The following is a 15,328-nucleotide window of genomic DNA, read 5'->3' as shown; positions in this document are numbered from 1 at the left end:
GATGTGGCTCAGAAAAGCAAGAGAGATACAGCCAGGAAGGAAATTAGGACAGTTCCTGGGTCACACTGTGAGATATCGAGGAGAAAGGGGTGTTGGAGGGAGGGCTGAGAGTTGGTTTGGAGAAAAAGACATTCAGAGAAAGAGAGAGGGAGAATTTGGGACATCGCTAGGGAATCACAGTTGTTGGGCAGAGAACACTGTTACTGACACCCTTGTTTACTGGCCTGCATCTGGAGACATTAGCCACTACTTTACCTTTACTATACATTCAACCTAGGCTCAAACACACACTCTCACTTGCACACATGTTCAAACATCCTGGGAGGCAGGCATATTATCAAATGTTACCAGGTTACTTGCAGCTGGGAGCTAGTGAACTATTTAGAGAGAGAAAGGAAATCTTGACTTCATGTTTTATAAGGTAGAAATCGGTTTAATTAAAGTTAATTTACAATGTGTGTGAAAGCTTGAAGGCAATCAGTTTTCTTTTTTACATTATGTAAATTAAAGCATGGTTTTGATTTTTTAAATGAATATCTACACTGTGAGTGTAACTGTGATCTCTGCTTCCCAGGGATACAACCGTCCAGACCTTGACCCTGCAGCCCTCAGTCCAAAATGGCATAATCATGTATGAAGACTCACCTCTGGTCAGTTAGGAGCGCACGCTTGCGCACACACACATACATGCACATGCACACACACAGTCTTCACCTGTAATCTAACCTATGACATCAAACATATAAGTATATTTCTGCAATAAAATGTCTAAAAACAACTAGACATTTTGTATATATTTTGTTGAATTCTGTACTTACATTATGCCAGGTGTTTCCAACAATTTTCAAACCAGAGAAATCCACAAGTTTACTCGAGAAAACGGTCCATCATTTCGGTCACCATTTGCTTTAACTTCCAGGAGAGAGTCAAGGAAGGAAGTTGGGAAATGAGGCTAAACATAACGTGAATAAAAATAAAGCTTTACCTCATCTGTGCCCACATTTGCGATGCCATCGTCATTACAGATAGTTTTAATTAGTAGTGGTGGTTATTTAATGGTTTTTACCTACTGATGCCATGTCAGTGACATTATTCAATGGCACCGAGTGCCACCAGTATTCACTTAGGGTCAGAGGCATCTCAACCCTCTGTCACTTCACAGTCATCTGTCCTATCACTCTGTTGGACTGCATTTTAGCAAATGTATTGATATTTTACTGAGGAGGAGGAGAAGTGTGTAGTTATCAGTATTGGGTGGGATGCAGGTGGATTAAATTTGTCTTCAATGAGGTAAACATTACTGACATTACCTGCAGCGATCATCCAGCAGCAGAAACAATATATGTGTTCCTTAACATTTGCACACAAGGAACAGTCAATAGAAAAAATTCTTGAAAAAGATGTAAATTGTCATGATAACCTAGTCTGTCTTTATTCAGATACTTGCAAGTGGATGCCCCAGCTATCAACATGCAATGTTTTTGGCTATAGGTGCAAAACGTCTTCTTGTGGGTTTTCTTATATATATGCACACAACCTAAACAACATAAGAAATATAACACAAGAAACACAAAAACAACTGTTCAGGCATAACTCCTTACCCCTGTCCATATTGGCAACAGGGTTATGTGCCCCACAGAGCATTTCAGGTCTGACAGGTGATGGAAGAAATGTCAGTCACTTAAAGAATGTCACATGTGCAGGGTTTTCCTCCTTCATAAATGATATAAAACCCTTCACTCGCCAGGAGGATTGGTTAGTATCTCATGATAGTTATTGTTCTGTGTTCTTCTACATATTAAAAGGTCACACACAGTCCAGATTCATCCATCAAAATAGTTTAGCTTGAAGCAGCCTTCCTCCTAATAAATCCTGAGAGCCTGTCTCAGAGTTTCCTCTGTCCTGTCAAGTTTATAACTATGGCCTTTAGTTTTATGAATTAAATGTACCATGATATTTGCTGCAGTGACATCACTGCACACATGGAAACATTAAAAATGACTGAAAGCAGCCTTTCTAATCATTTAAGAAGAGTGTACACATATTATGAACTGACCTGTGACCTATGATGTGCATCTTACTATCTGAATAATGAGCCCTTTAAATAGCAGGAAAACACTGCACTCTTGACTTTACCCCAGATTTTTTCTTTGTCTAGGACGCAGTCTCTTTCAGCTGCCCCAAGATAGCAATGCACTGTTAATGCATCTGACCACAGCTCATTTAAAGACCAATATGCCATGATGGTCGCATCATCTGTTACACTTCCTCAATGTCGAAGAAATGTTAAAGTCAGATGTTGTCTCTCTAATGTTCATGTTGGTTTCCTTTTTTATTTGATAATAAGAGACACCAAACAGAGGAGGTTTGGAAATGCCTTCTAACCATACATTTGTATATGGATGGTTTGTGTGCTTGTTTGTGTGTGTGTGTGTGTGTGTGTGTGTTCAGGTCAAGGCAGTGAAACTGGGTCACATATTAGTGATTGACGAGGCCGACAAAGCTCCCACTAATGTCACCTGCATCCTAAAAACCCTGGTGGAGAGCGGAGAGATGATTCTGGCCGATGGACGCAGAATCATCTCAGGTAGACACACACGCACACCTTAACAGTAGGCATGTCCCAGATGCAGTTCATAGATAGAAGCAGGACCATAAAATGGATGAGAATGAGGATTGGATGTCTTAAAAGACAAACACATATTAAGCATGAGATGCAGGCCACTAAAGGAGGCTTTGGATAAAAGCCTTTACAGACAGGTACCAGTACCATTTTGGATTATGCCAGATTGTAAACTTGTACTTTTTCCAAGTAACCGTCTCATGTAGTCATACTAGTTGTTGACAGCTTCTCCTTTCCCAAGAAGTTCTTCTTCCCAGAGGAATGTTAACACAACCTTAAGACTTCATAAACACACTTAACACTGCCCTGCTATCAGAACAGTAGAGGTGTGTGTGAAACTCAGTCACACAAATCAAAACAGTAAGAATTCAAAGAAAGTAGTTGCTGAAACAGTTGTCTGTTTTGTGTTGATGAAGGTTCTAAGTCAGTTCCTTGAAGACGTTTCATCTCTCATCCAAGAAGCTTCTTCAGTTCTAACTACCTGCAGGGGAGTTGCAGGCTTTAAAACTCTGTGTGGGAGTGTCCTTACAAAGTTGTTAGGGCCACTTGTTGGTCATTGATCCAGCAGACTTTCATGTGGGCTGCTAGGTGAGCCCAGGTGTGAATGGTTTGTTAAACCATCTGGGGAGAGAACTCATAATTGCCTTGTAGGTTGGTGATAAATGTCCTCAGTTCAAAGATGGTCATTCCAGCTTGAAATAGATGGATTATTTTACTCCTTCTCCTTAAGATATACATGGAAAGCAGGGGTTTTCTGTACACCTCAATGTTGTGGCTTCTGTCTTCTTGAGTGTGTACTGCAATGTCCAAGAAGGGCAGACTGTCTCCTCTTACATCTTAGTCTTGGGGAGTCCATAGTCTATGTATCTGTGGACTACACAAGGAAGCAGCACCGCTCAAACCCATCATCAGTAGCATCAACTCAGTTACCTATAATAACCAAGCACTTAGCCAGTATCCTAGCTCCTTCGGTCAGTAACACTCAACACCACCAAACTCAGGAGGATCTTCACTAGCATCATATCCCAGTTCACTTCAAACCTACCAACAGGCCGAGGCAGAAACATTTCCACCCTGAGGATAAAACACCCAGGCATAAACAGAGTAATGTAGTTTATGCTGTTCAATACAGTCAGGACTGCACAGATTTGTACATCGGGGAGACAAAACAACCTCTCTATAAACAAATAGCACAACACAGGAGGGCCAACTCTTCAGGTCTGCTGTTCACTTCATCTGAAATAGAACAATCATTCCTTTGAGAACAACAATGTAAACATATTGGCCAAAAAGACAGATGGTTGAAAGAGGTGTAAAAATCCATCTATATCAAACTAGAACAACCATCTTTGAATAGAGGAGGTGGCCTACAACACTACTTATCACCCACCTACAATGCTGTACAGACTTCCCTCCCCAGAAAGCCAGTCAAACCTAGGCTCACCTAGCCCTAGCAACCCACCTAAAGGCCATTAGGTAAACAACCCACAAGTGGCTCTAATGACTCTGAGACTCAGATTTAACACTTGTTCTTTATGACTCTGTAAGGACACTCCCACACAGAGTTTAAAAGCCTGCAACTCCCCTCCAGTTAGTTAGAACTGAAGAAGCCTCTTGGATGAGAGGTGAACATCTTCAATAAACTGAAACATGTCCAGTTGTCTGCAATACAGCACTGACAGTTGTCTGTTATGATGTGTTTGCTTGTCATTCATGTGCTAACTATGACTGTGTCTCCTCCAAAGATCCACGTGAAGCTGAGGGGAAGTCCAACACCATAGCCATGCACCCAGACTTCAGGATGCTTGTCCTGGCTAACCGACCTGGTTTTCCTTTCCTTGGCAATGACTTTTTTGGAGCTCTAGGTACATACATATGAACAAAACACCCACAGCCAGCAGAAAAGGACTAGTCTTTTATGATTCCTCCATGCCAGCGATAGGCGGAGCCAGAGGCAATGTGTCTTTGGTTTGTCCATCCCATTCTTGATAACACAATATATCTCAACACTGAGGGAATTTCTTCACATTTAGCACAGATGTCCAGTTGAACTCTGGGATGAACTGATTAGAATTTGGTCAAAGGGCCCTGTGACCTTAGGGCATCCCATTCTCTTGAATGTGAGATCTCAGAAACTTATTGAGGAATCTTTTGCAATATTGGCACAAATGTACATTTGGACTCAAGGATGAACTGAACTTTGGTAGTCAAAGGTCACTTCGACTCCACTGTGTTATAGTCTTATAGCTTATAGGTATTTGTTATAAACACAACAACACAAAGTGTTTCCAACCGAAGGATTAGAAGAAGTGCTTGTCTTTTTTGAGGTTTTTGTGCTGCCATCATCAGCGAGTGTCCAGTGCTGGACTCCAAATTCAGTTGATGGGAGCTGATTGACGACAGACCACAGAGCAAAACTGAAGTGGAGCCATTGTGCAACGTACATGCAATCAGTGGGATTCCCCGGTTAAGCTTCAGTTCTGCCTCTGCTGCTGATTCTTTGCAAAGGGTTTCAGGTTTTATCAGTTTTATCAACTGTTTGCTGTTGTTGCAGATCCTAGCAAAGTACACGCATTGAACAAGTAGCACTGTGTCAATCTGGTGAGAAATTGAGCAACTACCATTACAGGAATAGATGACTGGTTATCTTCCTCTGAACAGGTGATATTTTTAGCTGCCATGCTGTGGACAATCCAAAGCCCCAGGCTGAGCTAGCAATGCTTCAACAGTATGGGCCTGATGTTCCTGAAGCTACTCTGCAGAAACTGGTGGCCGCCTTTGGAGAGCTGAGGTCCATGGCCGACCAGGGCACCATCACCTACCCTTATTCCACGCGAGAAGTGGTCAACATTGTCAAACACCTTCAGGTAAGAAGACACATGATACATATCTTTAAACAGTACTACATCTTTATTCCTGTTATTTCTTCAGGTTTAGTCCCAGACTGTTTTTATCAATAATTCATCAAGATTATGTGACCTTAATCCTGAACTGCTAGGTACGTTAATAATGCAAGAGAGTGTTCTCAAAACACATCTGAGACAAAGAGGGGGGGACTTTGTTTTCCCAGACAATCCAGACCAACGAAATCATGTACATATGGACACACGCCCCAACATACACTGTTGGCAGTGCACAAGAATGGTAGTATTATCAGAGGGATTCTTTGCACAGGTCCTGGGCCTGGTTATGTAGGAAAAGAACTATGTTTGAAAGCAAAAGTATGCAGTTGCATAGGTTGTAACAGAGTTACTGCACAGTTGCAGCTGGTCTGAATTACTACACTTGAGGGGAGAAAGGAGAGTTAGCCATCATAGAGAAGGGTGAGGCATGATAACCATGTATTATCAAAAGGCATACGTAGTGTTTGGCTTAGTTGCACAGGCAAAAAGTGACAGCAATATTTGTATAATAAATGACAAAAGACAGACTGATAGCTCCACACACCAATTATTGCATGAAGTGGGTATTAATGTTGGTTTGTTACAGAAATTGTTGGACACAGCCCAGCCATATTTCCAACAGTGGAAAGGTGAATGGGGGTGCTGGAAGTCTAAATAAAATGAACTGCATGGGTTAAATATAGAGGCGGGGAGGTGCAGACACAGAGAAAGACATTAAGCAGAGGCAAAAAGAATAAATCTGGGGTGGGGGTTGATAGAAATACTGCTCTGTATGTGTTCTCAAAGAATTCATCACCATATTCCATTTTGATTTCAAAGTAACCCCATCCTGATCTCCGCTTTGCTCAACCTCCACCCACCAATTTCACCATTTATCTGTCTACTTCCCTCATTATTCAGAGCCCACATTATTCGACCTCTAAACATCCAGCCAACTTAGCAGATAGCTGTGAGTAATTATGGTCATGTTTCACTTCTGTGTCCTTTGGAAGTCTGACATCATCAAAGCAACATATTTCACACTGACCATGATCCTCCTACTCTCCTATGTTGGATTAAATCTGTATGAATGTAGACTGTTAAGCAGAGAGCATTGTTGCCATGGTTACCACATTTTTATTCTGTTTTGGGGTTTTTTTGCCGCTGTAATTTCATTGTTTTAGTAGTAAGCAGCTTCTCCAATCATTTATCCTTCTCCAAACAAACATTGTGGAGTCATAGTATAGAGAACATGCTGCTGACGCCATATACACCTCCTCTTCCCTTTCCCTTCCACATCACCTTCTTTGAGGTGACCAGTAGCTTCACTTTGGAAAGGGGAAAAAAACATGGGATACTTTCGGTGCATTTGTATGAACACAGCGCTGCTACTTATTTTGTTTGCATTCAATAATTAGGGTTGTCATGTTACCTTATATCTGTGTGTTCTTAAATCTTTATAAATGTACACAGTATTTTAACCTGAGGAAGAGGAATAAATAATAGACAAGAAGAGCATTGCTTGGAGAAGAGGGAAATGGAGATTCCAGCTTGCACAACTGTTGATCAATAATTCAGTGCCCAGGGACAAGACCTAATGTTTGATTTCCCCACTGACCACCCTCGTCTTTCATCAATCACCACCGGTATTGACAGCGGCAGGAGTGTGATTGATGCAGAATAATTAAGTCGAAGTCTAAATTGCTTTTTCAGAGGCAACAGCCAGCGTAAGGCCTAATTAACATTTCACATTTGGTCATAACTGTACCTTTGTGGTAGATGGGAATGGGATCATTACAGCCTACTGCTCTTTAAATTCAATCTGTGTTTTAGTTGTTAACAGTTGGGATGAGGCTGTTATTGATTGCGCTGCAATTTATGGGCCTGACAGTGTAAATACATTTTAACACTTGGTCTGGAAATGTGTATATACATTCAACTCGCAGTGTCTGGAGTGGTGCCTTTACATTGCCAAATGTGTCTGATTACACACATGGTCTGGCTGGTATAGATGAAATGAAAGAAGGGTAACGGCTTCAACATGGTTATATTTAAATTTCAAATGTATTTTCATCTCCAGAAAGCATGAATGATATCCTAATGACTTGACACAAAAACAGCTTGTCCAAGACCTTTGTGACAAACCTTATCTGGCATATTTTGTGACATTTAGGAAATAAATGTATCGACTTCCACCCTGCAGACAGGAACTGACCTACAGTTATCTGGATAATGTTTTGAACATTCTTACATAGTATAGTTTTTCTTGGTTGTTTAAAGTATAGCCTCTGTCTCTGTGTTTTTGAATATTTACCAAAGTGTCACCAGTTTTTGTATAATGCAGACATTATTTGGGCAGTATTACTCATAGCTCTCACAATAACTTAGGCTATGAGCAACGGCTTCAGCAAGAGATTTTTTTTTTTTTTTTTTACAGTGTTGTGGTCAGAGTCTAGATATGAAATAGTAAGTCTTACTCCAGACTCTGCCCCTGCAATGACCCCTGTTGTGGACTTGTAAATAATTAACTTCTCTTTTCTCTGATCCTCTTCTCTTCTGCTCTTTTATCTGTTTTCTTTCTCCCTTTAATTCCTCTTACTGTCCTCCCTGTCTTCTCTCCTTTACTTCTCCTTCTTCCTCTCCCTCTGTTCTTGCTCTCTCTGTCTTGTTCCCTTTTTTTTATTAACCATTTCCTTCTTCCACCCTTTCCTACTCTCTTACTTTCTCTTCTCTACCCTGTCCCTCCCATCTCCCCATCCTCTTTCGTCTACCACTCCGCTTTCCCTCTCAACAGAAATTCCCTGACGAGGGTTTGGCCAACGTGGTGCGAAATGTCTTCGACTTTGACTCATACAACAAAGACGTGAGAGAGGTTCTGATCGAAGCACTGCACAAGCACGGGATTCCTATTGGAGCCAAGCCAAGCTCTGTCAAACTGGCTAAGGAGTAAGGCATCAGGGGCACAATACACTCAGATCACACACACACACACACACACACACACACACTAAAGCTACATCCATGCAGTACCTGGCTAATGCACAGACACAGACAGGAGTCGAGGTGGAGTAAATGTGCATGACTTCCACTCTGAAAGGGCAGTGTGAATTGGGCTAGTGTCACACAGTTTACAGAGACCAGTCAGAAAGGAGTTAGAGTGGAATATGCTGATTATAAATGGGCATTACTTGACAGCCTACCTGGCCATGTTGTGCATGCCATTAAAATGAAGACATTGCAGATCCTCACCAGTGAGCAACCGCAGCAAGGCTTTAGTCCCCCCAGTCTTTTTTCATTTTGTCAATAACTGGATGGGCCAAACCCAGTGAAAGCTTTCATGGAGCAGGCCAAAGTCAACTAATCATACCTCCAACATGGACAGGCACACTTGACAGTCATTGATAATGTTGCACACTCTCCAACTATCTTTCAAAAGTCCTCATGAACTTCTAAGCCACAATAACCTACTGTGTATAGTACTGATCATCTATTATCAAAGATTTTTATGAATCAGCTTTTCATTTTCAGTTTCATCTTTACAGACAATGGAAACATTCCAGTAACACTTCATAGTAACCATCATCAATAATTGGTTACTTTATAGTGAATTAAAATTCAGAGAACAGATATTTCACTGTTAACAAACAATGAATTGTTTTAAAAAACATTTATTAAGCAATTGTTATGAAACTTCAGTATTAATAACACTTTTTAGATGTAATACTGTATAGTTTATCTATAAATATTACACAGTTGCGACTAAATTTTAAAAACCTTTACAAGTGCTTAAGAAATTGTTTACAAAGCATTTCATTGTTTGATAGTTTTTAAAGTGAGAGACTGAGAAATAGCTGGCTAGAGTGTTTGTTCTACCATGTATGTAAGACTGTTCCGGATATAACAACAGTGTAGGAAGTAGCTAAAAATGCTTTAATCATCCATCCTGTGTAGAGTCAGGAGAGAATGAAACAACAGCTTACATACAGTGATCAACTCGAAACAGATGTGTTACTTCCCAGTAGACTAAAACCTCTCACTGGCACTGGTAGAAGAAACTACCCACACTGGTGGGTGTTGAATGGTACAAGCTAATAAAGGATGTACATTATTTAGTCAGATTTAAGTTCAGTCTGATACATTGATCAACAATTGGCACTTGTCAGGACACCATCTATGCATGCTGGCATGAAACTGCTGATGTAAAAAACACTAGACTTTAAGTAATAAGAGGGAACCACCTTTTGTTATCTCATAATAACAGGTTAATCTATGTCAGTGTCTCAGGATGACATAAGAATTATTTATTAATTAATAATGGTTGTTATAACCAAGATACCTTTTGTGCTGAATTAGCTTTATTTCACCTTGATTTTTCTTGTTATTCTGTTATTTTATTATAGATTGATATTCAACATAAAATTAACAAATACAACATGTAATTTAGAATTTTTTTTCACGCTTCAACAGTTTCATCAGAAATATTTTTTTTGCAAACCATTTTGTTGACAATGTACCTGTTAGACATCAGTGTCCAGTTTAAGATTATTTGTAACTTTTAAAAAAGAAGTGCTTGAAATCGGATGATGTTGTCTTCAGCACTGTGGCTGGATTAAGACTTGATTAAACTGTGAGGCTTCCATGAAGTCTCCTCACTGCTTCCTGAAGTGTTCATTTAATGGCTGTCTAGGTCAGTCACATTACCTCACCTTTTCTACAAAGGAAAGATAAAATTCTAATATCAACTACATTGTCTCCTTATGTACAGCTTTGTCTATTAAATAAAGGAAAATATTTGTTTCGTCCGTCTCCTGTGGTTTTATTTTGACTTTGCCATTCTTGAATTTAGTTTCATAAATCTCTTAAATGAAATCTTGAGAACAGGGCAGGGCAGAAACAAGTATTTTCCTTGAACAGTTTCATAGCTGATTGTATAGATTATCTGTTCAGTTATGTCTGACCCTCTGAGCTCAGTGGATCCTTTGTAGGTTCTAACATCTGTGTTTTGTGATTTAAAGCTCATCTTGAACAATTTTTGTCAGATGTATTACATTGCTTTTCAATTCAAAGAACTGTTTATGGTTAGGGTGGTGTCCATCCTCCAACTTGTTAACCCCCTTGGAATTTTGTGTTTTGCTGCATCTTTCACACCACCTGCAGCCAGTAAGACAGTGCCTACAATCCAGCTGTGATTCATGGGAAGACCAGTAAACATCTGGCCACTCACAACAAGTCGAGCCATGACTCGCACACAAAAAATCCACACAGACATTTTCCCCACATATATTAGCTTTACCATTACTAGAGACATTAGGATCAAATTAATGCCTTTGTTTTCATGAAATCCCACTCACAACCAAATATAGCTTCCATCTGATGTCACTTTGTGGTGGGCCTCTTATAAGATTAATTCATTTTACTGATACATTGGCATCATTTTTCACAGCTTGATATATTTACATCTCAGGAAGTCACCATTTTTCAGATATCACCAGACAGTTGTCACCATGTGACCTTCAATCTTTAGGTTACCGCTGCCAGAGGTTAAGATGACGGGGTACTGGACAATAAACCAAGGAGGCAATGCTCGTCGCAAACTGCTCTGTCCCACTGAGACACACCCTATAGACATCAAGGTAAACACACAAGCGTAACACACTCAGATAGACAAGCTTGAAAGGTTATCTATTGTTTTTAAGTGCTTCAGTGCTTAAAAAGTATGAGGTATGGTGATGATTGATAAGTTCATGGCCGAGGTAAAAGGAGTTAATTTCACTTCATTTTTATTTTTGAGCATACTCCCCTCCTACATTTACACACTCGTCAGCGTCTTGGACCTCCAGAAATTGGTCCACAGCAGCCACCCTCGTCACTGTCCTAATGGTGACCTCTGACCAGCTCCTTCTTAATCTTTGGGAGGAGTTGGCATTCTAAGGGTGTCATATCATGTGATTTGGACAGGTGTTGAACAATTTCAGGCAGGTGTTTCCTAGATGACAGCCATTACCAGGCTCTTAATTACGTCCATTTGTTCAGATAGTGCTGACTTGCAAATTTTAATTTTCTGGAACAGAAACACCACAAAAATTAAAACTTAAAACATTCTGCATAATCACTCAAAACCTTGAACTGCACTTGCTTGAAAAAGAGTTATGTAACTTTCCTACTACTACTACAACTTTCCTTCTTCCTACCTTAGGCCGTGAACCTAGCAATCACTGCTCATCATGTGATGATTCCCCTCAGAATTAACCTATTAACCTACCTAGGCTATTAAAAGTGGCCGTGGTCAGGTTGGATTTAAGTCTGCTTCTAATGACGAGTTTCCACAGCAGATAAGGAATATGTTAACTTTTTCAGAAGCTATATTGTGCTAAAATACACTGCTTCTTTTTGAAGCGTTCATACTTTTTTCCTAACTGTATACTACAACTACTACATAATACTATATATTTGCTGTCTTGTTGCATAACTATACTGAAAAAAATCTCCCTGGAAATTTTTCTTGTCCATCATGAGAACTTCTGAGACCCCTCGATCTGACATGAGTTTAAACTGACCACACATGCTTTTCTGTACAAAGGCGCAGTCAGTCAGCAATCCATCACACTCAGAAGGCGATGACAGTTGAGATGTGCATTTCTTTCTGCACCTGCTCTAGATGTCTCATCTGAATCCAGCCACTTTCAACTCTAAACATTAAAATTACATTCTATGTACATACAACTGTGACTTGTGTGTTGTGTTTCCAGGGTCCAGTGTTTCTGCGTGTTCAGGGTCACCCCTGCAACAGACAGGAAAGCAGGGCTTTGAGTTTCAGCGAAGAGAAAGCCCACTGGCAGATTCCCATGAGTGAGGTCAACATCATCTGCGATGTCACCACCAAAGATGGTATACACTCACACACAAACACTATCAACACTAGCTGTGGTTACATGGACAATATTTACTCTATCCAATTGAAGTCATTCTGATAAGAGATTCCAACTTAACTGTTTACATGGATGCTAAATAAAGTGAACCAATAAGATCTGGCCCAAAGCCTTTAATTGAAATGTAACTTTTCTTGACATGTACGGAAAGTTAATGATAAAAAATCATATTAAATGATAGTAATACATGATGATAATATAAACTTTATGTATATAGAATCTTTCAAAACCGTAACAAAGTGCTTTACAAAACCAAATTAAACCAAAGCAAATATAGCAAGCTAAAAGAAATCCAAACCAAATACATATAAAATAGTAAAACATGCATTAAGGAGTTTCAGGAGTGATTTTAAGGATGGGACTGAGTTTAGTGCCCTGACCTCCTCAGACAGCTCATTCCAGAGTCTCAGAGCTCTAACTGCAAAGGCTCTTTCACCTTTGTGAATTAATCTAGACCTTGGAACACCAAGCAAAGATGCCTCTGAAGATTTCAGAATTAAACAGTTTTCATCATTTATTAATTTGCTTTGCCTGTTAATGCAATTTTCAATATAGACCCACATTGTGTCCGGGAAACAATATTTTACTTCTGGTTCTTTGGATTCTGGCTTTGTTCATCATTTCCAACACAGATGTTAAGAACTTGTTGTTTCCAAGCTTTTGTCTGTTGTGTTTGCGTGTTCTTCTCAACAACTGTTGAATCTCTTAAGATCTCCAACAAAACACAGCCTGTCTCTCCCAGAGGCAACATCACCTCGATCAGATTAAGTGTTAAAATGGTAATTAGATAATCAAAGGTTTACACCACCCCTCTCAACCTCATTGACAACGAATTTACATCCAGGCAGATAGAATCAATCACTTACTTCTATTAACATGCATTAAATTAAATTCAGTCACTCACATGTAACTTTTACACGATGCTCCTGAGATCTACCTACTGAAATAGCTGAACACAGACAGACTTAAAGAATGAATTTCAATCCCACATTTCCTCTGTGTTTGATTGGCAGATGTTCTGTACGTGGCAACCTGTAATCCAGTGTCCTTGTACTCAATGAAGGAGCATGGGGACAAAATTCATTGCATGGAGCTTTATGACGTCTTCCCCAGGACCATCAGTGGTGTTTGGCAGCCCTTTGTCACCATCGCTCCACTTGGGAGTCCCCTGGATGGACAGGTGGTGCTGCACGAGGAGCAGGTTAGCACACACTCACATACACCCTTATGCACAAGACAAGCTTGTATGACTGCGTGATCACACTGTTTAGGTTTCATAAGATTCATATACTGTATTTTTCACCACTCAAACACTTGGTGTTTTGCTGGAAATCTTGAAGCCCAAAGAACCTACAGTTACTGGTCATTGTAAAATCAAGCTAGGTGTGGTGTGGGAGTTGCGTCAGTGTAAGAATAAGGCTCTGTGAGAATATCTCAGTAGCACCCCGAGTTGGACCCCTAACACAGCAGAGAGCGCACATGTCTCCAGAAGGCCAGGCTGCCTATAAAGCAGACACACCAAACCAACATCAAAGACCCAGCAACAACAAAGGCTAGCTACTGCATTGCCTCTTGTCTGTGACTGCTCTCTACAGACACACATGGCAAGAGAGTCCTGGAGATTAAAACATAAAAAAAATAAGTAATCCCATTACAAAGATAATGAAAAAAGAATATGGTTAGCACTCTATAGTTGAGGTGGATGAGTCATTACTCTTTCCCATACGAGAACACATAAATACTATAAATGTCATTTTTAACTGTGAGTTAAGTGGAACACCATACAAGATGTTATTAGTATTATTGATAAACCCAACAGTACACTCACTCACACACTATCTTTCAGTGTTTCCAAAGGAACTTCAGTCCAGTCTCTTCTGGTTTGATGTCCTTGTTTACTGACTAGCATAACATGTAATATGACACTTACGCAACACTGGTATTTATAGGTTTATAGGACCACAGATTCCTCACAGATTTGAAATAGCTGTGCACAAGTCTGTTAGAGTTTCTTAAAATGGTTGATGGTTAGTGGTTGTGTGCTGTTGAACCTCTCTTACCCCATAAGACCCTGGCCTATGACAGCAGAGTGTAAGACAAGAACAATGCATGTTAGCTATTTGTCCAACCAGAACACTGCTACAGCTGGTGCATATTAGGCAAGAGGAGGACTTCTAAAAATACCACTGTGATGGATCATGTTACGTCTGTCTAAAAATGAAGAGATCCAGACAATGTAAGGTTCATTTACGGGTCACTGGCCTTCCAGGGAAATCAGGGAAACCATCACACAAACTCACACACACAGACACTTTCATTTACATACAAAATGCAGGTTCTGCTTGGCGTTGACACATAAATGTATGCAAACGCACAATGATGCTGTGTTCAAGAAAATGCAAAAGCAATCTCATGTTACATATATACACACAATTACATATATAGCAAACTCACACACACACCAACACACATACACACACACACACAACCTGAGCGAAACACTTGTGTCAGAAGATACCTGCAGTACATACACATGTGCTGACACATGTACACACTCCCTCCAATGGCAGTGTGTGTTTAGAATCAGGAAATGGGCTTTGCCTTCTCTGAGTAGCTCAGCCTGTCCTCAGCACAGTAGTGTATGTCAGGAATGGGAGACCATAAGGAAACCATTAGTGTGAAGCAGGGCAGCCGGGGCCGAAGCCAGCTCCCCTGTGGCTCTTTCTCATAAAACTGAAGATGAAGCTGAGTGCGTCACAACCTTTTGCACAGTTCATCCAATACACACACACATACACACACACACACACACACACACACACACACGCACACACACACAAGGACACACAGATATCATATCCATTCAGACAATATGCCGATCTAAATTCAAACTC

At 40.2% G+C, this 15,328-nt stretch overlaps 1 protein-coding gene across 2 annotated transcripts in view; it reads left to right on the top strand.

Moving 5' to 3' along the window:
* vwa8 (von Willebrand factor A domain containing 8) overlaps positions 1-15,328 on the top strand; it is an 85,151-nt gene that overhangs the window by 35,236 nt on the left and 34,587 nt on the right. The window contains exons 22-29 of one of the 2 annotated variants that reach the window (XM_037109561.1): positions 575-650; positions 2,452-2,587; positions 4,369-4,488; positions 5,285-5,490; positions 8,300-8,451; positions 11,030-11,138; positions 12,255-12,393; positions 13,448-13,635. In XM_037109561.1, the coding sequence (XP_036965456.1) occupies positions 575-650; positions 2,452-2,587; positions 4,369-4,488; positions 5,285-5,490; positions 8,300-8,451; positions 11,030-11,138; positions 12,255-12,393; positions 13,448-13,635 (1,126 nt within the window). Of the gene's footprint in view, positions 1-574; positions 651-2,451; positions 2,588-4,368; positions 4,489-5,284; positions 5,491-8,299; positions 8,514-11,029; positions 11,139-12,254; positions 12,394-13,447; positions 13,636-15,228; positions 15,254-15,328 lie in introns of those variants that run through there. The other variant, XR_005076906.1, reaches the window with a different exon arrangement.

This window comes from Acanthopagrus latus, chromosome 9, assembly GCF_904848185.1.
Source record: "Acanthopagrus latus isolate v.2019 chromosome 9, fAcaLat1.1, whole genome shotgun sequence".
NCBI classification, from domain to species: domain Eukaryota; kingdom Metazoa; phylum Chordata; class Actinopteri; order Spariformes; family Sparidae; genus Acanthopagrus; species Acanthopagrus latus.
This window is presented reverse-complemented; position numbering and strand designations above follow the sequence as displayed.